At 43.4% G+C, this 26,263-nt stretch overlaps 1 protein-coding gene across 3 annotated transcripts in view; it reads left to right on the top strand.

Annotated features, from left to right (window-relative positions):
- Positions 1-24,655, top strand: part of DSE (dermatan sulfate epimerase) — a 77,405-nt gene extending 52,750 nt beyond the window's left edge. For all 3 annotated transcript variants that reach the window (XM_040431039.1, XM_040431038.1, XM_040431040.1), the window contains 4 exons: positions 7,169-7,422; positions 10,267-10,506; positions 17,596-17,803; positions 22,692-24,655. In XM_040431039.1, the coding sequence (XP_040286973.1) occupies positions 7,169-7,422; positions 10,267-10,506; positions 17,596-17,803; positions 22,692-24,438 (2,449 nt within the window). In that variant the 3' untranslated portion in view covers positions 24,439-24,655. The remainder of the gene's footprint in view (positions 1-7,168; positions 7,423-10,266; positions 10,507-17,595; positions 17,804-22,691) is intronic.
- The last annotated feature ends 1,608 nt before the right edge of the window (positions 24,656-26,263 follow it).

A 26,263-nucleotide genomic window follows, 5' to 3' on the forward strand; every position in this document is an offset into this window, starting at 1 on the left:
TGGCTGCCGAGGATGCGCCATCTTGCTTCCTCTTGCACTGGCACAAACTGGTGATGGAGGAGGGGCTTTAGGGGAGGAGTCTCCACTTCCTGTGGCTGTACTGAGTTGTTGTTCCCTGTGGGCAGGGCTGGATTTTCCCGCTTCTAGGCTGGGCGTTCCCTGTTGGGGGCCAAGAAGAAGATACACTATCAGCTGATTAACCCTTCGGATGCTGACCCGTTCCTTCCTGAACATGCTGCTCTGCAGTAAACATAGGAAAGTCATTTTTAAAGTTTTTTTTGTAAAATCTGTAGACTTTGTGGTACAAGGACACACACGTAAATCCTGTTCGTGGCGACAGTTGCAACGGGCCGCCCCTTGAGACCCTAAAGATGACCCGAGTACCCAGGTGTAGGAATGGCCGAGTGGTATAGGGTGGCCTACAATGTCTCTTTATGTTGTCTGAGTGTCGCGGTGCTCCTACCTGGTGAAGGGATTCGCTCTGGTAGACAGGACAAGCAGACGCAGTATAGAGGCAAAGACCAGTTTGTAACTCAAAAAACTTCAGTGTTTTATTCACACTTATGGCAACAAAACAGTACAACAGTCCATTTGCAGTTTTGGTGTTCGTTCACACCTAGACAATTCATACAGCAACACAGTCACCTGTTATCCTAGGTGTTTGTTCACGCCCGATCGGCATTGCTCAGGACAGAGCAGACCTCCCAAACTCAGGCCTCCAGCCTAGCACACGGCTCAGATCCCAATCCAGCGATTGCCAAAGCTCCTCTGTCAGAGAGAGAGGTAATCACACCCAGCTGACACTGCCGGTTGGGTTTTTTATAGGCCAGTCAAGACCCGGCCTGGAACGTGGGGAGTAGTCAAAGTGCTGGGTGGGTGACTACTCCCCACGTTCCAGGCTGGGTAAGGTTAAGAGCCGTCCCAGATCAGATATACAGCTATACTGAATAGCTAGGTGTCAAAAAGCAACTGCTGCTGACACATGAAAACTGGCTCTTACTCCACCGAGGCCAGGAACCTTGGTGACACATACCTTCCGTCAACGACGGACCCTTGCACCTTCCTACACAGGCGTTGGTTCCGAAGCAGACAAATAGGGGTGTATAGTTGAGGGATAAAAGAAATAATTGAGTCTAGACCTTGTGATGAAGTTGAATAGCAGCTTTACTTTGATAATCTTTCATCAGAAACAATCTTCAAACTTTGACTTGGTCCCAGCAGGCTTTGGCATTAGAACTCTGGCAGGCAAACTCAACTCTGCTACATCTGTTGCTCTCTGGATCTGCTGTACTGACAAGCTTGCTGTATAACTCAGCTTCTTCTTTATGCTGCAACTTCTCTCTTGGTAGGCTCAGGCTGTCTCTTAATTATGCCAGGGAACTCTCCTCCTAACTCCTGAGGCTCTAAGCTGTGGCCTCCACATCCAGCAGAGCCGATGGTGCTCTGGCTGGCTTGGCTTGGCCTGGGCATGTCCAGCAGAGATGTGCCCAGCACACCCTCCTTCCCCTAGCAGGGGGTAAGCTAGACTGCTTTCTAACTGGGACCCATCCTTCCTGCAAGAAATTGGACTCGCCCACTCCTCCACAGAGGGGGGATTAGAATGGAATGGAAAGCTCCATTCTCTCTAACTGTAGCTCTGCCGTGTTTGCTGCCACCTGCTGGTGAACCAGGCACATTACATTAACATAACAGTTGCAAAATAGGAAATGTTCAGTGTTTGGACCTGAAATAAATACACAAGATGACATGAGGTTAAAGGGAGTCTTTCACCTATACTGACCGTTATAGAACACTAAGGCCTCTTTCACACTTGCGTTGTCCGGATCCGGCGTGTACTCCACTTGCCGGAATTACACGCCGGATCCGGAAAAACGCAAGTGTACTGAAAGCATTTGAAGACGGAACCGTCTTCCAAATGCGTTCAGTGTTACTATGGCACCCAGGACGCTATTAAAGTCCTGGTTGCCATAGTAGTAGTGGGGAGCGGGGGAGCAGCATACTTACCGTCCGTGCGGCTCCCCGGGCGCTCCAGAATGACGTCAGAGCGCCCCATGCGCATGGATGACGTGATCCATGTGATCACATGATCCATGCGCTTGGGGCGCCCTGACGTCACTCTGGAGCGCCCGGGGAGCCGCACGGACGGTAAGTATGCTGCTCCCCCGCTCCCCGCTACACTTTACCATGGCTGCCAGGACTTTAGCGTCCCGGCAGCCATGGTAAGCTAAATGTCGGCTCCGGCAATGCGCCGAAACGACGTTTAGCTTAAGGCCGGATCAATGCCTTTCAATGGGCATTAATTCCGGATCCGGCCTTGCGGCAAGTGTTCCGGATTTTTGGCTGGAGCAAAAAGCGCAGCATGCTGCGGTATTTTCTCCGGCCAAAAAACGTTCCGTTCCGGAACTGAAGACATCCTGATGCATCCTGAACGGATTTCTCTCCATTCAGAATGCATTAGGATAATCCTGATCAGGATTCTTCCGGCATAGAGCCCCGACGACGGAACTCTATGCCGGAAGACAAGAACGCAAGTGTGAAAGAGCCCTAACACCATTATCAGCATTATAGTCCCTGCATCACAGGCCATGTGAGATTTTGCGCTAGATCTTCAATCAAGATGGCAGCGGCCAGCTCATCGTGATCAAAATTATGTAAAATTTGGCTAAGCCAAATTGAATTTTCCTATATTTCGCTCATCACTATTTACTATAACAGACATGTCAGGAGTGGTGACAGGTCCTCTTCAGACTTAAGGTCCATTCACATGTCCGCAAATGGGTCCACATCCGTTCCGCAATATCGGGAACGGGTGCGGACCCATTCATTATCTATGGGGCCTGGAAGAGATGCAGAGATCACACTATGTGCTCTTCGCATCCGCATTTCCGGAGCACGGCCCCGAACTTCTGTTCCGCGTCTCCACAAAAAAATAGAACATGTTCTTGCGGATTGCAGAGAAGAATAGGCAGTTCTATGGGGGCTCCCGCCGGGTGTATTGCGGATCCGCAACACACTACGGACGTGTGAATGGACCCTTAAGATACATTGTAGGAAATGTATGAGAAGTTTAGCTTTTTGGCCAGAGGGTTTTGCTTTTGGATTTTCCAATACTGCAGATACTTGCTTTGATCTTTTCTACCCTAAGCACAGGGTAGCATAGAACATGTGCGCTTCTGTCATCATGCCTGGCACAGATGTTGTGAATGGAGCACACGTGGTTGAAAATCTTAACATCTCTAAGCTAATGAGCTCCAAGGGATGATATGGGGCATTTGATATGGAAATGTAGTTCCTGTCAGATCATGCCTCGTCAAAACACAAGTCATTTTTGGCCAGATTAAATAGACTTTTCCAGAATAAACATTTATAGGTATGACTTTTTTAATTAGTTTCTTCTACATTCCTTCTGTATTAGTACTTGAGACAGCAATTGCAGGGCAACGCCTGGATTATTAAATAGGTTTTCTCACAAAAAATATTCTACAGTTTTAGAACCAGCTCCTGGATCTGAATACTTTTGTAATTGCATGTAATTAAAAATTTGGCATAGTCGCTGAGTTATTCAACAAAATATATCTGTGTAGCGCCACCTGCTGTTTGTATTTTCTCTTATTTCTTTGTCCTGCTCACTGAAATGGCAGCACATGCTCAGTTTCATCCTTTAACTGCCTCCTGAGCTGTGATAGGGAGAGCATGGACACGCCCCCTGAGCTGTCTTAGGGAGAGCATGGACACGCCCCCTGAGCTGTGATAGGGAGAGCATGGACACGCCCCCTTAGCTGCAACAGAAAAGACACTCCCATTGAGCTGTCAGCTTGATGTAGCAGAGCAATAAATGGGGAGATCTCTGGATCCATGTGAGGTACAGGGCTGGTTCTAGCTTTGTTAGAAAGAATTAGTCAAGAGGTAGTTCTTACATTAATCATGGGATAACCCCTTTAAGATCTCGCCATTGCATTTGCAGTATACTTGCAAGCATATTTCGGAAGGATTATAACTATGCCACTAATGTGTGCCACTGTATAGGTATACATTGCCAATAGGTTCTTATGTTAAAAAATATATACTGTGCAATAAACTTTTTCACAGGATACCTCTGCGTAGAATAGCATAGTCGATCATGCTATATATTAAAGCAAAATAAAGGTATACTGCCATTTACTAGACTCGACAAAGGCCAAAAAGACACTCTTTTGACCTACAGTATGAGAACAAAATGTGGCCCATGTGTATGCCAAGACCTTTCCCAGCACAAGTGCCAAACAAACACTGAAAACACAGTGTGAACACAACCTTAGAATATCTTAGCAGTTTTGCTTGCAAATTAAGTAATTTCAATTCTGATTTTCCAGTATTGTAGTCAGAGGTCCATTAATTCCTTAAGGACCGGGCTAATTTTCACCTTTAAAGGATAACTGTCACATTTAGACCCTAATTTCAATTGTCATATATGTAGTTACTAATAACATGACATTCCAGAATCAGTTACTATTAGACTGACTTATCCCATATTTAATAAGATTCAGCCCTTAGCAACCAGTCGGCATAAAACTGCAATTTCACTATTCAGTTAAGATGGCCGCCACTGCATATAACAAGTGTCTCCACTGTTGTTGGTCGCAACAGAATTGTATCAATGTAAATACCTAGTTGCAACAAAAGAGTAATGTTGAAGCGGTGAAAATAAGTCACTAGGTATTTCTCTGGAATATGTCCATTCCAATAATCATATATAGAATTCAACACACTCTCTAATAGTGCAAGTGTGAGATGTACGGCCTATAGGGTCGGTCAGTGCCAGCACAGCAGGTGCGTCTGAAGAAGCAGTACTCCACTGAGGAAGGGGATATTGTGACCCCGAAACGCGTCTGGTCAGACCCCCCACCTGAACGCAAGTGCACCAGAAACAGTTAATGAAGGACATCTGCCGAGCCACTTACAGTTTGGTCCGCGGGAGAAAGTGACGGAAAGCCGAGGCCTGGATTGGAACGAGCGGCCTGTGTGGAGCAGTTCACTGACGCGGCTAACGTGGATCCTGGAAAGAGAAAAGGGAAAGTATCCCATCAGGGTCCACAGGACGATAGATAACTTCAGAGTCCATAGGACGGCAGAATACCTCTGAAACCGGTAAGACTGTTTCGATAGGAGTGTGATCACAAACACAAATACTCACCTCTAGCGGGACGCCGCTAGGCTCTATTACAGCGGGACGCCGCTGCATCCAGTTTGAGTACTGCTTCTTCAGACGCACCTGCTGTGCTGGCACTGACCGACCCTATAGGCCGTACATCTCACACTTGCACTATTAGAGAGTGTGTTGAATTCTATATATGATTATTGGAATGGACATATTCCAGAGAAATACCTAGTGACTTATTTTCACCGCTTCGACATTACTTTTTTGTTGCAACTAGGTATTTACATTGATACAATTCTGTTGCGACCAACAACAGTGGAGACACTTGTTATATGCTGCTACCAAACACTGCGGTGTATTATTGATGCTGCTATATTATTATATTTTATGTGGTGTTTTAACCGAATTCATTTACAGGAGGTTTATTAATTTATCTTTATATATCTTTATATACCCTGCACATTGTGTACCTTTGATGGTACACCCAATATATATATATTGTTTTATTGGAATTGAATGACAGGAGGTTTATTAAATAATTTTTTGCATATATACCCTGCCCATTGTGTACCCTTGGTGGTATACCTACGATATATATATTGGTCTATTGGATTTGATTTAACGTATTACCCTTTTAAGTCACATGTCTATAATTCTATAATTTTGCTATTATTCATTAAATATAGTGTCCAAATTTCTTCAGGTGTGCCCAGTCTTTTTGTATAAATATAGAGTTTTGTTTGACTGTTAACCCTTGCTTTGTTAACGGAAAAAATTGATTGAAATTGAAAATTTGGCAAAAAATTGCTTTTTTGGCACCGTTTCTTTTTTTGACTGTGTTCATTTGAGGGGTTAGGTCATGTGTTATTTTTATAGAGCAGATTCGTACGGACGCGGCAATACCTAATATGTCTACTTTTTTAAATTTATTTAGGTTTTACACTATAATATCCTTTTTTAAACAAAAATAAAAACATTTTAGTATCTATTATTAACTCCATAATCTGAGAGTCAGTTTATTTTTTATTTTTAACCGATTGTCTTAATTAGGGGCCCTTTTTTTTGTGGGATGAGAGGACGGTTTTATTGGCACTATTTTGGGGTGCATGACTTTTTGATCGCTTGCTATTACACTTTTTGTGATGTAAGGTGACAATAAAATGTCTTTTTTTGTCACCTTACATCACAAAAAGTGTAATAGCAAGCAATCAAAAAGTCATATGCACCACAAAATAGTGCCAAAAAAAGTCCTCTCATCCCGCAAAAAATGAGGGTCACACAGCTAAGTGTGCTGTGGACCCCAGGGTGAAGCTGAAAATTTTTTTTAAAAAAATCCTAAACTCTCCCTAATCTCCCTGCCTAATCTAAGCTGTCCCTAAACCTGTCCCTAAGTACCTGTGGGTGGTGCTGGGGACAGATGGGGTGCTGGGTACAGATGGGCTCCACGAGGCTCCTCTCTCCACGATCCAGGACGCAGTGTGGAGGAGGAGGCAGAGCTGGGGGAAGACAACCACCCCTCCAGCTCGTGCAGCCAATCGTAAGCGATCCTGAGAGGTGACGTCACCGTCACCTCTCAGGATCAAAGAATGGTGATTGGTGGTGTATTATCACACCACCGATCACCATCCTATTCCAGGTTTTCGGGTCACCAGAGACCCGAATAACCCGGAAACGCAGCAAACCGCAGGTCTGAATTGACCTGTGGTTTGCCGCGATCGCCGATACGGAGGGGTCACAGGACTCCCCTCGGCATTGTCGCAGAGTGCCTGCTGAATGATTTTAGCAGGCACTCTGTTCCGATCACCGCCCGCCCGCCACGCCCTGGTGCGCCGTGTGTCCTTAAGTACCGGGACATCAGGGTGTACCTGTATGCCCTGTGTTTCCAACAGGTTAAATGAATAAAGACAGCTATGAAACACCACCTACAATTGCTTTGACTTTTGCCATGTTTCTCCATATCTAAATATCTGTAATGATGGTATTTAAAAAAAAAAGTTTCCTAACTTTCCTAACTATCTGTTTATTTTACAGGTTAGTGAAGGATGCTCCGTGGGATGAGGTTCCCCTGGCACACTCTCTTGTAGGCTTTGCCACGGCTTACGACTTTCTCTACAACTCTTTCTCTAAACACCAAAAAGAGAGGTTTCTTGAAGTAATTGCAAATGCTTCAGGTTACATGTATGAAACCTCATACAGGAGAGGGTGGGGATTTCAGTATCTCCACAACCATCAGCCTACTAACTGTGTAGCTCTACTAACAGGAAGCCTGGTCATGATGAATCAAGGTATGTTTCAGAAGGCGAATGTATGGTTCATGGGTTCTGACCTTTCTTTGAATGTCAAGCATTAATTTCAGGTGTCTTTACTTGACATTGTACTATTTTGACAGCAAAATATTGCCATATGCTATATATTTTTTGTTTCATGTTATCTTTCCATCAAATGCTGCCCAAGAATATTCTACTCTGAGCCTCTGTTCACAGTTGTCACAAAAAGATGTCTCTGCATTCCGCACTATTTTTCCAGTCATAAACAACATCATCTGCTTCTAATGGAGCCTCCAACACAGACGTGTATATAGCCTGGCGCCATATAAATTAGGAATGAGAGGAATTATATTAGTTATTAGTAACTTTAGGCAGAAGCATACCTTGGTGGACCTTGGTTGTCTTCTACTGCTGCCACCAAGGAATGATGTGGTCTGACAACAATTAGTAGTTGCTACAGGCTTGGTTATTTCTCTGTATTTATGCAGTAGGCTCGGTTCTGTTCCTGAATCTAAGCAGTAAGCTTGTCTCTGTTACCATATCTATGCAGTAAGTTCTTTTATACACTACACTAAGGCTGTGTTAATTTCTCTTTATACTTTAATAATTTGCTTAGAGAAAGCACCCAGCACATACACTGATTGAACCTTTTGTGTCAGCATACCATACAGGGGGAAATGGTGAAAAAGGTATACCATGCACCAAGAGACTTGCAAAACTTCACGTTCTTACCTCTGAGACAACACCATTCAGATGAAAGGGAATTATTTTCAGCCATAGAAGTATCTGCAAGTCTGCCTCATATAAATATACCCTTAGAGTAGGACTAGGTTTGATGACACTAGTAGATAGGATTTAGTAGACCAGTGAGTGGATGGAAGGATGTAGGATGTGTGGATTTGTGTGACCTCTCTGTAGTTTAATTAGCAAGTTGAGGAAGCAAAGATAGTAAAACCACAAGATAATTATTGGCTGCAGCCAATTGGCTACATCATATGTACAAACAATCTTACCAGCAACATGCCAGACTAAACTGGTTGACTAGGGAGTTGGTATTAAAAAAGGACCTGTAATCAGTTTTTGAAATCACTCAGGTTCCGGTGATGGCATTCAAAGTGGAGGAGCAGGGGCTGGTGTTCCCACAACCTGCTCTTGCGAGATTAGTTACATTTTCTAGAGATCAGGCTGTGCCTCTCCAGTGCCTAGATGCTCTCCACTATGAATAGACAGTGTAAGAGCGATATTGTGCATGTTGCCTGTGGAGCATAGAGCTGGTCTATGTCCTTTTGTACTTAGGCTCTCTGTTAGTGCACCAAAAAGTGTTGGAGGGTATAAATATAAAATGTGGTAGGTAGTGTAGTCACGGTAGGGAGCAGTGTACCCTGAATGCGTTCATTTCACTATCCCTACCTACTTGCACAATCCAGCCTAGACAGCGTCCCTCAACTGGTCGACAGTCCCTTCCATAATAAATGCAGAGGTCTATATGGGAGGGAAGGCCAGGAGGAAAACAATAAACTAGTGACAGATCAGCAACCATGAAAACAGGAAAAAGATGGAAACAGACAAGCTAGGTCAGACCATAGAGACAAAATTGAGCTGAATCAGGAACCATAAATCAGGACCTCGCCAATGTCAATACCAGGAGGGTAGACAGGGGAAAAAACACAACAAATTTGATGCAATACCAAGCCAGGGTCAAAACCAGGAAGAAATGTTGGGGTCCAAATAGTAAGGGAAAAATCAAGTTAAGGGTACTTTCACACTTGCGGCAGAGGATTCCGGCAGGCAGTTCCGTCGCTGGAACAGCCTGCCGGATCCGTCAAAACGTATGCAAACTGGTGGCATTTGTCAGGATCCTGATCTGTCTGACAAATGCATTGAAATGCCGGATCCGTCTCTCTGGTGTCATCCGGAAAAACGGATCTGGCATTTATTTTTTTAATTTTTTGCGGTCTGAGCATGCGCAGACCCAAAAACGGATTTGCTTTGCCGGAACACTTGGCATTCATGCATTTCAATGAGAAAAAATGCTGGATCCGGCATTCCAGCCGGATCCGGCATTCCAGCAAGTGTTCCGGGATTTTGGACGGAGATAAAACTACAGCATGCTGCGGTATTATCTCCGTCCTGAAAAGTCTAAAAGACTGAACTGAAGACATCCTGATGCATCCTGACCGGATTGCTCTCCATTCAAAATGCATTAGGATAAAACTGATCAGTTCTTTTCCGGTATTGAGCCTCTAGGACGGAACTCAATGCCAGAAAAGAATAACGCTAGTATGACAGTACCCTAAGGGTGCAAATCAGAGGTCAAGAATCTAGTAGACAAAATACTCACAAGAAGGCTAGTGAAGCGAACCAAAAGAATAACGCCAAGCACAGGCAATCTGTAGCCAGCAGTGGGAATTATTACAGGCAAGGCATGTTGATTTCAAAAACTGATCACAGGTCCTCCTTACAATAGTAGACTCCCTGGTCCTGAAGCAAAATAGTACTGTAAATAAATGTCTGAATTCAGTAGATCATCCTGTCCAACTATATGGCTGACTATGGCCAATTTTCCAACCTGGCCAGTCACCTTTTTGGCAGACAAATCTGTCAAGTTTTTCAAACCATGTTTGGCCAAAATTGGCCATTTCAGCCAACTTTTATATTAACACTGACCTTAACACATGACTGCAGGATCCGACTACACATTTTAAAAATGGAGACACATAGGTTTACAGAAAAGTTTTTTTCTTTTTTAATAGATACACTGAAGCAATAAAATGCAGCTGAAAAGATTCAGTTAAAATAATTTTCAAACATGCTGTTTTTGTTGTTGCTGTATGTTAAATTAATGTGTTTTCATTTTATTAGGATATTTACAAGAAGCTTACTTCTGGACAAAACAAGTTCTAACCATCATGGAAAAATCCATAGTCCTGTTGAATGATGTGACAGATGGGTCACTTTATGAAGGTGTGGCTTATGGCAGCTATACAACAAGATCTCTCTTCCAGTATATGTTTCTTGTCCAAAGGCATTTTGATATCAATCATTTCAACCATCCTTGGCTAAAAGAACACTTTGCTTTTATGTACAGGACTGTCTTGCCAGGTAAAAGACATTGGAAAAATGAAATAATTTATCTAAACAGAACAGTTTTTCCAGATGAAAATAAGGTCTTTTTTATTACAAAATTTGCCATGAGTTCATGAACCTACTGGAACTAAACTTTTTTTCCCCCTTACATTATAGTCTGGTATTAGGAAAGACTTAAAGGGGTTATGCCATGATTGAATTACAAAATCTAAATTCAACATCACATGGTACATGTCAATCTCTTTCTAACAACACTAGAACCAGCCCTGTGCCTCACATGGACCCAGAGATCTCTAATTGTTTTGCTAGATTTATTTCAGGCTGGCAGCTCAGGGCCCATATACTTTCTGCTGTTGTCACGGACACTCCCTTGACAGGTGCCAGGAGATCAGAGAGACTGGCAACACATGGGTTAATCTGAATGGTTCCTTGTGGATAATTTCTGTCTGTGTTGTTTTGGTAATGACCACACCTCTGGCAGGTGTTGTTGGTTTGGTTATTTAACTTACTATTTATTACTGCTTACCCCTTTTGGGGGTGCGGTTTATAGCTTCCGTTTCTGGACTCTGGGCTAGCTGGTTGTTGGATCTCGGTTGAGCTCCTGGCGCTGCCTTTGCTCCACGTGAAGTTAAGTGTCGTCTTCCCTATTTGTATTTTGTTTGTTGTATTTCCCTGTCTTTTGTATCTAGGCCTGAGGGAGACTCCTGTTCATCCTTCTGGTGGAGGAATAGGTTGTCTCAAGTCCTGTCACTATACCAGGGCCCTACAGGGTGTGTTAGGGCTCTAGGTTCCTGTGTATGAACTTTCCTACCATTGAGGTCAATTCATACTGATAGTCAGGACTTAGATTAGGGTTGTTCTAGGAGGTGACCTTCTCCTTTACCCTAGTTCCTATCCCCTTTCCTCCTGTGCTCGGTGTGGAGTTTCCCACCCTCACCGCATCCGTGACAGCTGTAGCTCTTTCTCTGTAACTGCTGCAGCTTCTAACACCTTCTAACAACAGCTTCTGCTACCCCTGACTGTTGATGATTTAAATTGAGCATGTACGATCACCTCAGTGGAGTAGACAGAGAAATAAGGAAAAGAACAAACAGCAAGTGGTGCTATACAGATACACTTGAATAGCTCAGTGGCTATACTAAAATTGTAATTGCATGAAATTTCAAAAGTGTTGGTTTGAAAAATGGAGAATATTGTTCATAGCACAACTCCTGTGGTATGTGCTTTACTAGCTAAAAGATCAATATTACAAATATGCAATGTATTCAGATTTATAATTAGGCTCTATTGTAACCCTGTAATACTATGAAAACTGTAGTACTACCAATATCTGCACCGCAGTCTCCTTGCACTCCTCTGAACATCATGGCTGAGATTCAAGTAGTAGGTATCCTACTTGGCTATGCTTGTGGTGCTACAGTGCCTAGTGCCACCATACAGTACACAATTTATGTCCAAAATCAATACATCTATATAATATCTGTAAGAATACAGCTGTGAAAATAAAAACTGCAGAGTCACAGTTCGGGACCACCTCCAGCAAACTCTAAGGCCTCTTTCACACGGGCGAGATTTCCATGCGGGTGCAATGCGTGAGTCGAACGCATTGCACCCGCACTGAATCCGGACTCATTCATTTCTTTGGGGCTGTACACGAGTGGTGGTTTTCACGCATCACTTGTGCATTGAGTGAAAATCGCAGCATGCTCTATATTGTGCGTTTTTTACGCAACGCAGGCCCCATAGAAGTGAATGGGGCTGTGTGAAAATCGCAAGCATCCGCAAGCAAGTGCAGATGCGGTGCGATTTTCACGCATGGTTACTAGGATGAAAGTCTATTCACTGTATTATTTTCCCTTATAACATGGTTATAAGGGAAAATAATAGCATTATTTAATACAGAATGCTTAGTAGAAGGTCAATTGAGGGTTAAAAAAATTAATAAAAATTAACTCACCTCTTCCAATTGATCGCGTAGCTGCCGGTCTCCTGTTCTTTCTTCAGGACCTGTCAAAGAACCTGTGGTGACATCACTGTGCTCATCACATGATACATCACATGATCCATCACCATGGTGATGGACCATGAGATGAGCTCAGTGACGTCACCACAGGTCCTTTGACAGGTCCTGAAGAAGGAACAGGAGACCGGCAGCTACGCGATCAATTGGAAGAGGTGAGTTACTTTTTATTTATTTTTTTAACCCTCAATTGACCTTCTACTAAGCATTCTGTATTAAAGAATGCTATTATTTTCCCTTATAACCATGTTATAAGGGAAAATAATAAAATTTACAGAATACTGAACCCTAACCCGAACTTCTGTGAAGAAGTCCGGGTTCGGGTCTGGGTACCAAACATGCCGATTTTTCTCACGCGTGTGCAAAACGCATAAAAATGCTTTGCACTCGCGGGGAAAAATTAAGCATGTTCCCGCAACGCACCAGCATCTTTTCCCGCAACGCCCGTGTGAAACCAGCCTAAATCTTCCTTCACCACTTTGGTTAGTAGATCCTCCAGCCACCACTTTGGGACCCGCACCTATCAGACAATGGGGGTATATCCTAGGGATATGCCCCCGTTGTCTTAGATGAGAATACTCCTTTAAGCCAGGAGAATAAGTAGAAACCAAAACAGAAGATAAATGGTTAACACAGAAACAAGCTGAGGAGTCAAAAGCTAGGCGAATCAGCATAGAAACATAATCAGTAGACAAGGGGTAAGCCAGAAACAATCCACAGTCAAAACAGAGGAAGGTCCAACAGAAATGCAGCACTGTTCTAAGCACACAGAATAAACAGGAGCCAGGAAAACTAAAATCACAGGTACTGACAAGCACTAAGTGTCTGACTTCCCCTACCTAGCTCAACAATTGGATACCAGGCCAGGGACCTCATTGTCTCAGCAGCCAGCCTTCCCTGATACATTGACCAGCCTCTGCATGGCTGATTGACATGGCAACCCTCCTGGATCCGCTGTGCACAGAAACGTGGCTGGATAAGATCCTGAGAACCTCATTTTATAGCATCAGATAATGCTGACCATTACCTCATGCACTGCTCAATAATACACGTACCACATGTAATATATAAATATATACTGTATATATATGTATATACACACTGTGTGTATGTATATGTGTGTGTGTATATATATACTGTTTATATATATATATATATATATATATATATATATATATAGATATACTAGCTTAATTTATTAAGCTAATTTATTTAAAAAAGAGAAACTAAAATAATAATTGAGTGCAGATTGATGGAGGGGGGGGGGATTTTTATTTATTTCATTTTATCAAAAGGCTGCAACAAATGTGAAAAAAGTGAGAAGGTCTAAAGAGTTTCCGAATGCGCGGTGTGTATGTGTATATACATATACTGTATATTACACACACACAGATGCAATAAATGAAGTTGCAGCAAACTAACTTATTTTTAAATAGCTTTATGTTACCTGTCAATTTAAAGTTTTATGCAGTGGTTTACTTAAAAGGCTTGTGCCACGAAGAATATTCTCCATTTTTGAAACCAGTACCTGGTTCAGAATCCTTCAGTACTTGCATGTAATTACAAATTTAGTATATACATGATGTCATTAAATGAAATGTATCTCTAGCACTACCTACTTTTTGCTTTTTTACTTACTGTGTTTCTCTGTCCACCTCACTGAGGTGGTCTACATGCCCAGTTTAAATCTTTATCTGCCACCAGCCATATGTTTTGTTATAAGCTGTGTCAGATACAGGGAAAGAGCTGCAGCATAATGGACACTCCCCCTGAGCTGTCAGCCTGAAGAGAATCTAGCAGAACAAATGGAGAAATGAATGGGGAGATCTCTGGATCCATGTGAGCTACAGGGCTGGTTCTAGCTTTGTTAGAAAGAGATTGTCATGTACCATGTGATGTCTGATTTTCATTTTCTACATCAATCATGGAATAAGCCCTTTAACCAGCAGTAGGCTGTAAACTGTGAGCTGCCAAGGAAAGCATGACCACCAACTAATGGCTGGCACCAGTTGGTGCCGCAAATTCATTGTATGTACTGTTACTCCGAAGCAGAGCTATCAACCATAAAATTACATGACACCAGAGCAGAATCATCCATCAACCCGTTTTGCAATACAGTTGTGATTTTACCAACTATATTGAGAGAAGAGAGACAATCTGATTAAATCCCACCCTTGCTTTCTGAAAATGTGAGGTGTTTGGGGCTTTCCAGGTGCCCTAAACATAGCATCTTTGTGGTATGTTTTATGCAAAACACACATTTCTATACAGCTTTTAATTTTCATATGGGTATGCTCTGGCTGCAGTTTCCTGAAACTTGATTTAAGTTTTTCAAAATCTTCGAAAGATTTTCCACATGACCAGTCTTACACGTTTTTCTTATTCATACAATCACATTGAATTCTTATTGGTTATTGGTATTTTGTCTCCCAGGCTATTTGTTTGTATTACAAATGGCTCTGTTCGCACTGGTGTCATGACGGCCACCTTTTTACAAGATTCTGAATGGATTACCTTTCATCAGTTTTATACAGTGTACGTTTTTTTAGTTAGGAGAATCTGAGACCTGGGCAAGCTGAAACACGAGGGAAAGCTGAAATCATGTGGACCAATTCTTATACAGTATGACTGTACTCTTGGATAATAGGACTCTTTTCTATGACTAATGGCTAAGGAAAGCCACAGCTTTTTAAAGTTATTTATTCAGGATTTAGAGGAAAGTGCCCAGTCTTGTAAATTCCATCTCTCTGTCCGGTAGGAACATTTTGTAATGGTAGCTGTTCATTGACTTGTTTACAATGCTGTGTGCTGAGCTACAACCACACAAACGTTAAAAAACTGTGTAATTGGAAGCTCTAAAAGCTTGAGGTTAGTTCACAGAAACCATATTTTGAACAGAGATTATGTATGATTAATTATATCATCACTCTCAGAATTTGGTTTTGACTGTTTATTTTCTGCATTTATTTTCACTTTTTTTTTAAATCTCAATAGTATATGATAGCCGTGGATATCTGGATGGCGTGCTCGTAAACTTTGAAAAGGATGTAGCGCTTCCATGAGCACTGCGGCCACTTCAAACCAGATGTCACACCCTCTCAGATCTGATATTGATGATCTATTCTGAGGATAGGTCATCAATATGGTGACTCTGCACAACTGTTTAAGGCCCCATTCTCACCACATTTTTGTAATCCTGGTAGATCTAAGGTAGAAAAAAGGGTAACTTTAAAACAGTATACAACGGGATATTTACCCTGTTGCATCTTGTCATTAATATCTATTGTACAGAGAAAACAGGATAAGAATGGATCCTTAAGAAGGGAACCTGTCACCTCCAAAAACCATCCCAAGCCGCCAGCAGTACCTGACAGTAGCCAGCAGCGTGTTTCCGATGATAATTTTCTTCCTGAAGGCTGATGCGGCTAAAGCTCAGAAAACTTTATTTTATCCCCTGCCAATGCGCTTCTCTAGTCATGCTGGAAGTCAAGGGGGCAGCGGCCTCCTTGCTTCAAGGCAAGATAACCACGCCCCCTTCCCTGCCCCTTCGCAGTGACTGACAGCCGGCAGTTCGGCTGGCTTTGCCGAACTCTCTGCATAAATGCAGTCAGTCACAGCAAAGGGGGTGTGGTTATCTTGCCTTGAAGCAAGGAGGCCGCTGCCCCCTTGACTTTAAGCATGACTAGAGAAGCGCACCGGCAGGGGATAAAATAACGTTTTCTGAGCTTTAGCCGCATCAGCCTTCAGGAAGAAAATTTTCATCGGAAACACGCTGCTGGCTACTGTCAGGTACTGCTGGCGGCCTGGGATGGTTTTTGGAGGTGACAGGTTCACTTTAACAGGTTAGAAAGAAATCCGTATCATTTTGGTGTCCTTTTGCTTAATTTTTTACAGTCAATTTGACAATGCTACATGCTCCCCCCCCCCCAACTGTACATTTCAATAAGATGCCAAAACAAGGTGTAAAACTAACCTAATTTTCTTATTTAATCCTGATGGGATGTCTTAGGGCTGTATTTCACCAGCAGATTATCTGACAGATTTTCTGAGCAATCATTGGTCAGATGACCGCTTACACACTCAGATCTTTTGTTACACACACCAACTATTGGTCTGATTGGGCAGAAATTGGTCAGATAATTGGTGTAATACAGATGGGTGATGCTTCCATCTAGTGGCTGTCCCAATTTACAACAGACAGCACCCAGACTGAGCACTGAGCTGTTCAATTAAAGGAAGCATTCACATGGGTGATTTTTATTTTTATTTTTTTTGCACGGATCAACGGTCTTTGCCAAGAAAATTGCAGCATGTTGTATTTATTTAAATACATGGGTTCTCGGAAAAAAACACACCCATCTGTGTGTGGTCCATTTTAAAACTCATCCATGTTCACCATCCAGGACACGGACGGGTTTCTTATCGTCCTTCTGAAATAGGCTTTAAAAGGGTTTTCCAGGATAGGTCGTCAATATCAGATTAGTGGTGTGCCGGACCAGGATCTTGGGTGGAGCATTCTGCTTCCAGCTCCATCCATTGTTTTGTTCCTGGAGGCAGATGCTTCCGAAAACAGCTGATAGTTGGGGGTGCCATGTGTCACTATAAATGTGGTTGCAAAATGTGGTCAGCTGATATCTTTAATTGCCCTTAATATAGTCTGACTGCCTGAGAATGTGCTTTAATTTTATATCCTTTATATCAGTGGTGGCGAACCTATGGCACAGGTGTCAGAGGTGGCACTCAGAGCCCTCTCTGCGGGCACCCGCACCCTGGAAAAAGTCTATGGTGTACCAATATGCCTTACACTTTTCCTTCCATTCATCAGCGCAGGGCGCACTATGAACAGCACAGGCAGCACATTGAATGTAGGCAGGATATTATAGCTAAATGATAAAGTACATGGAAGATATACTATAGTAGACTGTAGTATTCAGGTTAAATTGCCATGTTGGCACTTAGCAATAAATAAGTGGGTTTTGGGTTGCAGTTTGGGCACTCGGTATGTAAAAGGTTCGCCATCACTGCCTTATATTATGCTGATATTTAACTGTATGATGATGTATATAATGTGCTTTTTTTTTTAGGTTTTCAGAGATCAGTTGCCATAGCCGATTCAAACTACAATTGGTTCTATGGTCCTGAGAGCCAGCTGGTGTTTTTGGATAAGTTTGTGATGAGGAATGGCAGTGGCAATTGGCTGGCGGAACAGATTCAACTAAACAGAGTCCAGGAAGGACCTGGGACCCCAGCCAAGGGTCAACGTTGGTGTACTCTGCACACAGAGTTTCTTTGGTAAGCAAGCATTTTCTCTCCAGTCTAAGATGACTACATCATAACTTTCATTTCAGATTTAGCTTCTTACACGTGTCCAAGAGTTTTGAAAACAATTCCACTCTCAGGAAGTTCAGATTCTTCTGATGTTAGGAGGGAGCAGTCATTGGAGCTCTGTAAAAATATTAGATGAAGGTCTACTAACAGTGACATTGTTGCACACACTTCTTCTAATCTTACTTACGGTAATAAAATGACTAGTGGCTTAGTCATTTAGTAAACTGATGATCATATTCTAAAATGGAGGGGGGCAGACCTTCATGAAGCCAGTGAGAATCAGAGGTAAGACTTGCCAGCTCCGACTTCATACTTGAATGCTTTTGATTGACGTTCTTGCTTGCTATGATGTAGCATAATATCATAGTGAGCAGTCTTTATTTACCTAGCACAGACATTTTTGGTCACTCTTATCAAGCTGTAATCGCTTGCCGAAAGCTATGAGGGTACTTTCACACTTGCGGCAGGACAGATCCGACAGGCTGTTCACCATATCGGATCCGTCCTTCAGCTATGTCGCCATGCCGCCGGACCGCCGCTCCGTCCCCATTGACTATAATGGGGAGGGGGGCGGAGCTCCAGCGGTGCACGGCGAAAGCCGCCGTACTAAAACGTCGGACATGCAGGACTTTTAGTCAATGGGGACGGAGCGGCGGCACGGCGAAATAGCAGAAGGACGGTTCCGACAGGTTGAACAGCCTGTCGGATCCGTCCTGCCGCAAGTGTGAAAGTAGCCTAAGTTAGCAAAAAGTCTCTTATATTGGGCTAATAATCACACTACATTGCAATAATTTAAGATAGTTATAGCTACCATAAGTTATGTTTGTGATCCAGACTTCATCACTAAAATGTATGGGGATCTACTTTGGCCTGTGTTATTACCCCTGGGCCCTTTTAATACTTAACAGACAGCTTAGAATTCAAGAGTTAATATGGTGAGCTTGGTTATTCTAGTTGCTAGAGATGATTATACTTTTCAGTGGTAGCTTACTGTTCTGTAGCAAAAGGAGTTGGTCTGAGAGTATAAACATTCGAAACAAATGACCTCATAAATCTTTGCAATACAGTGCTCCGTCAAGTTACAATAGTCTCGGGATACCATATTTTCAACATACAATGGTCTTTCCTGGCTTATAGTAGCTTGAAACCACATCCAGTGTCATCATAGATAGTCCAGATTTGTGATTGGATGGAAGATCCAGCCAATAAGCATGGGCATTTCACTGCTGAAACCCCTGTATTACTGAAGTGCAGGCACTGATTGGTTGCCTTGTAGCATCTCTGCAAACTGAATGAGGGATGGAAGATCATTACTGTAAGGCTACTTTCACACTTGCGTTAGGAGCGGATCCGTCTGGTGTCTGCACAGACAGATCCACTCCTATAATGCAAACGCTTGCATCCGTTCAGAACGGATCCGTCTGCATAACTGTTTATTTCCGATTTTTCACTTCGGAAAACTCAGATCCGACAGTATATTCTAAACACAGAAGCGTTCCCCTCCCTCTATATTCATCGGTGGCCAGTGCGGATTCCCAGTATTAAATATGACCAGTGCGGCCTCCCCCTCCCTCCCTCCCCAGTATTAAATATGACCAGTGCAGCCTCCCCCTCCCTCTATATTTATTGGTGGCCAGTGCGGATTCCAAGTATTGTGACCAGTGCGGCCCCCCCCCCCCCCCCCCCCCTAATTAAAATCACATCCCCCCCATCATTGTTGGCAGCGGAGAGTACCGATCAGAGTCCCAGTTTAAATCGCTGGGGCTCCGATCGGTTACCATGGCAGCCAAGACGCTATTGCAGTCTTGGCTGCCATGGTTACTTAGCAATAAATAGACGCATTATACTTACCTGAAGAGCTGCAATGTCTGTGCTCGGCCGGGAGCTCCTCCTACTGGTAAGTGACAGGTCAGTGCTATAGGCAATGCGCCGCAATACTTGGAATCCGCACTGGCCACCAATAAATATAGAGGGAGGCCGCACTGGTTATATTTAATACTGGGGAGGGAGGGGGAGGCCGCACTGGTCATATATAATACTGGGAATCCGCACTGGCCACCGATGAATATAGAGGGAGGGGGGCCGCACTGGTTACAATTAATACTGGGGAGGGAGGGGGGGGCCGCACTGGTCATATTTAATACTCGGAATCCGCACTGGCCACCGATGAATATAGAGGGAGGGGGGGCCGCACTGGTTACAATTAATACTGGGGAGGGAGGGGGGGCCGCACTGGTCATATTTAATACTCGGAATCCGCACTGGCCACCGATGAATATAGAGGGAGGGGGGCCGCACTGGTTACAATTAATACTGGGGAGGGAGGGGGAGGCCGCACTGGTCATATTTAATACTCGGAATCCGCACTGGCCACCGATGAATATAGAGGGAGGGGGGCCGCACTGGTTACAATTAATACTGGGGAGGGAGGGGGGGCCGCACTGGCCACCAATAAGTTAAATACAGGAGGGGGGGGGGGGTCTGCCCCCTGCTGCCTGGCAGCATCTGCCAGGCAGCAGGGGGCAGTCGTGTACACAGTTCTCAGTATACACTGCGTGCAGAATTATTAGGCAAATGAGTATTTTGACCACATCATCCTCTTTATGCATGTTGTCTTACTCCAAGCTGTATAGGCTCGAAAGCCTACTACCAATTAAGCATATTAGGTGATGTGCATCTCTGTAATGAGAAGGGGTGTGGTCTAATGAGATCAACACCCTATATTAGGTGTGCATAATTATTAGGCAACTTCCTTTCCTTTGGCAAAATGGGTCAAAAAAAGGACTTGACAGGCTCAGAAAAGTCAAAAATAGTGAGATATCTTGCAGAGGGATGCAGCACTCTTAAAATTGCAAAGCTTCTGAAGCGTGATCATCGAACAATCAAGCGTTTCATTCAAAATAGTCAACAGGGTCGCAAGAAGCGTGTGGAAAAACCAAGGCGCAAAATAACTGCCCATGAACTGAGAAAAGTCAAGCGTGCAGCTGCCAAGATGCCACTTGCCACCAGTTTGGCCATATTTCAGAGCTGCAACATCACTGGAGTGCCCAAAAGCACAAGGTGTGCAATACTCAGAGACATGGCCAAGGTAAGAAAGGCTGAAAGACGACCACCACTGAACAAGACACACAAGCTGAAACGTCAAGACTGGGCCAAGAAATATCTCAAGACTGATTTTTCTAAGGTTTTATGGACTGATGAAATGAGAGTGAGTCTTGATGGGCCAGATGGATGGGCCCGTGGCTGCATTGGTAAAGGGCAGAGAGCTCCAGTCCGACTCAGACGCCAGCAAGGTGGAGGTGGAGTACTGGTTTGGACTGGTATCATCAAAGATGAGCTTGTGGGGCCTTTTCGGGTTGAGGATGGAGTCAAGCTCAACTCCCAGTCCTACTGCCAGTTTCTGGAAGACACCTTCTTCAAGCAGTGGTACAGGAAGAAGTCTGCATCCTTCAAGAAAAACATGATTTTCATGCAGGACAATGCTCCATCACACGCGTCCAAGTACTCCACAGCGTGGCTGGCAAGAAAGGGTATAAAAGAAGAAAATCTAATGACATGGCCTCCTTGTTCACCTGATCTGAACCCCATTGAGAACCTGTGGTCCATCATCAAATGTGAGATTTACAAGGAGGGAAAACAGTACACCTCTCTGAGCAGTGTCTGGGAGGCTGTGGTTGCTGCTGCACGCAATGTTGATGGTGAACAGATCAAAACACTGACAGAATCAATGGATGGCAGGCTTTTGAGTGTCCTTGCAAAGAAAGGTGGCTATATTGGTCACTGATTTGTTTTTGTTTTGTTTTTGAATGTCAGAAATGTATATTTGTGAATGTTGAGATGTTATATTGGTTTCACTGGTAAAAATAAATAATTGAAATGGGTATATATTTGTTTTTTGCTAAGTTGCCTAATAATTATGCACAGTAATAGTCACCTGCACACACAGATATCCCCCTAAAATAGCTAAAACTAAAAACAAACTAAAAACTACTTCCAAAAATATTCAGCTTTGATATTAATGAGTTTTTTGGGTTCATTGAGAACATGGTTGTTGTTCAATAATAAAATTAATCCTCAAAAATACAACTTGCCTAATAATTCTGCACTCCCTGTATTCTAACTTGAAGCGTCCCCATCACCATGGGAACGCCTCTGTGTTAGAATATACTGTCGGATATGAGTTTCACGATCTAACTCAAATCCGATGGTATATTCTAACATAGAGGCGTTCCCATGGTGATGGGGACGCTTCAAGTTAAAATATACCATCGGATTGGAGAAAACTCCGATCTGATGGTATATTAATAGGGACTCCTGACTTTACATTGAAAGTCAATGGGGGACGGATCCGTTTGAAATTGCACCATATTGTGTCAACGTCAAACGGATCCGTCCCCATTGACTTGCATTGTAAGTCTGGACGGATCCGTTTGGCTCCGCACGGCCAGGCGGACACGAAAACGCTGCAAGCTGCGTTCGGGTGTCCGCCTGCTGAGCGGAGGCCAAACGGTGCCAAACTGATGCATTCTGAGCGGATCCGCTCATCCCCTTTGAGTTTGCATATTTTTGGCAGCAAGTCCCTGGTTTAGACGGGACAATGTGCTGCTGACCAAAAAAACTATAAAAGAAGAGATCACCCAACAAAGTTCCATAGAGTTATGGTCTCAGATTACAAAAATTCAAAGTTACATTGGTCGCCACAGGACAAATATTGTACATAGAACATATGTGCTATTGAAAACACCACAATGACTGGTTGTCGTGTCACTTTAACTGCAATATGTAATGTCACAAAAAAAGGCTTTACAGTGACTGAATATTAATGCTAAAGGATTTATTTTATGTTTTACAGGTATGACGCATCATTGCCATCTACACCTCCACCAGACTATGGTACTCCTAAATTGCATTTTTTTGAAGACTGGGGTGTGGTGACCTATGGGAGTTCTCTACCAGCTGAAATCAACAGGCCTTTTATCTCCTTCAAATCTGGAAAGCTTGGTGGCCGAGCAATATTTGATATTGTTCACAAAAACAAATACAATCAGTGGATCAAAGGATGGAGAAACTTTAATGCTGGGCATGAACATCCAGATCAGAATTCCTTCACGTTTGCACCAAATGGATTTCCTTTTATAACAGAAGCTTTATACGGACCAAAATATACTTATTTAAACAATGTCTTAATGTTTTCCCCATCCGTTTCAGATTGCTGCTTTTCTCCGTGGGAAGGTCAGGTGACAGAAGATTGTACTTCAAAATGGCTTAAATATAAGCATGGTGAAGCTGCAGACTCTCACGGAAGGGTGACTGCAGCAATGGAAAAAAGTGGAGTTGTTTTCATAAGGGGTGAAGGGGTTTCAGCCTACAGCCCAGCACTAAAGTTGAAAAGCGTTCAAAGAAATCTTGTCCTACTCCATCCACAGCTGCTGCTACTTGTTGACCATATTCACCTAGACCACGGTAGTACTTTGGAGGCAACAACAACTTTTTTCCACAATGTAGACTTGCCTTTTGAGGAAACCTCTATTGATGGTGTTCATGGTGCAATAATTAGGCACAGAGATGAAATATATAAAATGTATTGGATGGATGACACTGGCTTGAGTGAGAAAGCCATCATCACCTCCGTAAACTACCCACAAGGTTACCCTTATAATGGAACTAACTATGTGAATGTTACTACCCATCTCAGGAAGCCAATCACAAGAGCAATATACCTTTTTATTGGACCATCTGTTGATGTTGAGAGTTTTAGTGTCCATGGAGACTATCAGCAAGTCGACGTGTTTCTGGCAACTAGTGATCATGCTTACGCTGTCTACCTCTTCACTGGGGAAACACCAAGTGAGTCAATTTATGCTAAAGTAGTTGCAGACAGACAGAGAATTGTGTTTGACAAAAGTTCATCCATCAAAAGCTCTTCACCAACTGAAGTAAAGGATTATGTGGCCATTTTAGAGCAGCATCTCCAACACTTCAAACCAGTCTTCCAGCAACTGGAGAAACAAATCTTGTCGCATGTAAAGAACACCGCTAGTTTTAGGCAGACTGCTGAGCGGATTCTTAGGTTTTCCGATAAAAGAAATACAGAGGAGGCAATTGAGAAGTTATTTTCTATTTCTCAGCAGCAGAGGCAACCAGACAAGGTGAAAAAAAACAAAAAGGGACCAAGAAAGTACAAGTTTATTAATGCTGTTCCAGACATTTTTGCACAAATAGAAGTGAATGAAAAGCAGACAAGACAAAAGGCCATGGCTCTAGCTCAAAGTGAAATTCCAATAAATGAGGATGAAGAAATGAAAGACCTTCTGGATTTTGTAGATGAGCCATCAGTAAAGCAGAAATCTAGCCCTCCTAACAGGCATGGCTCCATGTGGACGACACATTATAACAAGCCTTCATCAATATCTGCTTCTTATACAAGACTTTTTTTAATCCTAAATATTGCCATTTTTATAGTGCTCTTAGCATTACAATTGTCACGATTTTTGAGGACTAAAAATGTCTATAGAAAGAGGTTTCTTTATGTCATACTGTCTGTTGATTGCTGTATATTATTTTGGCTTTATTCCTCATGTCATCGGACACAGTGTTAGAACAGGAAGATCTTTAAATCTATGCAAAATTGGGACATCAACAGCATTGAGTGCAAATTGTTTGCAATTCTTTGTAAAATGGTAATATTATAAAAACGTTTATATCTGGACATGTTTTATAAAGGGAAACTCACTATAAAATATGAATGGACTACTCTGAATGTTTACTTGTTCGGTCAATACTACAGACAGGAAAATACATTTTGTTTTGTTTGTTAAAGTACCTAAGGCCTCATGCACACAACCGTTTTTTTTTTGCGGTCTGCAAAAACAGGTTCCGTAGTTCCGTGATCCGTGTCCGTTTTTTCTTCCGTGGGTCTTCCTTGATTTTGAAGGAAAAAGTCGTTTTGGTGTCCGCCTGGCCGTGCGGAGCCAAACGGATCCGTCCTGACTTACAATGCAAGTCAATGGGGACGGATCCGTTTGACGTTGACACAATATGGTGCAATTGCAAACGGATCCGTCCCTCATTGACTTTCAATGTAAAGTCAGGAGTCCCTATTATACCATCGGATCTGAGTTTTCTCCAATCCGATGGTATATTTTAACTTGAAGCGTCCCCATCACCATGGGAACGTCTCTATGTTAATATATACCATCGGATTGGAGTTATAGCGTGAAAACTCAGATCCGACAGTATATTCTAACACAGAGGCGTTCCCATAGAGATGGGGACGCTTCAAGTTAGAATATACTAAGAACTGTGTACATGACTGCCCCCTGCTGCCTGGCAGCACCCGATCTCTTACAGGGGGCTGTGATCCGCACAATTAACCCCTCAGGTGCCGCACCTGAGGGGTTAATTGTGTGTATCATAGCCCCCTGTAAGAGATCAGGTGCTGCCAGGCAGGAGGGGGCAGACCCCCCTCCCTCCCCAGTTTTAAATTCATTGGTGGCCAGTGCGGCCCCCCCTCCCTCCCCAGTATTAAATTCATTGGTGGCCAGTGCGGCCCCCCCTCCTAATTAAAATCCCTCCCCCCATCATTGGTGGCAGCGGAAAGTTCCGATCGGAGTCCCAGTTTAATCGCTAGGGCTACGATCGGTAACCATGGCAACCAGGACGCTACTGCAGTCCTGGCTGCCATGGCTACTTAGCAATTTTAGAAGCATTATACTTACCTGAGATGTCTGTGACCAGCTGGGCGCTCCTCCTACTGGTAAGTGACAGGTCTGTGCGGCGCATTGCTCAGGTGCGGCACCTGAGAGGTTAATTGTGCGGATCACAGCCCCCTGTAAGAGATCGGGTGCTGCCAGGCAGCAGGGGGCAGTCATGTACACAGTTCTTAGTATATTCTAACTTGAAGCGTCCCCATCACTATGGGAACGCCTCTGTGTTAGAATATACTGTCGGATCTGAAAAAGCTTTTATGCAGATGGATCTGCGGATCCGTCTGTGTGAAAGTAGCCTACGGATCACGGACGCGGATGACAATCTTGTGTGCATCCGTGTTTTTTCACAGACCCATTGACTTAAATGGGTCCGTGAACCGTTGTCCGTCAAAAAAATAGGACAGGTCCTATTTTTTTGACGCACAGGAAACACGGATCACTGACGCGGATGAAAAACAGTGCATTTTCCGAGTTTTCAACGGACCCATTGAAAGTCAATAGGTCCGCAGAAAATCACGGAAAAAACGGAACAACGGACACGGATGCACACAACGGTCGTGTGCATGAGGCCTAAATGTGTGGAATATTCTATAAATGTATGTTAGAAATGCTGTGCACATGGTCAGTTAGGGAGACTTTATCACAGGCCGTATGCCAGTTTTTCAATATACAAAGGTTGCAGATTTGCTCCTTTTCATCTGTACACCACCTAAGC

Source organism: Bufo bufo, chromosome 4 (assembly GCF_905171765.1).
Source record: "Bufo bufo chromosome 4, aBufBuf1.1, whole genome shotgun sequence".
NCBI classification, from domain to species: Eukaryota; Metazoa; Chordata; class Amphibia; order Anura; family Bufonidae; genus Bufo; species Bufo bufo.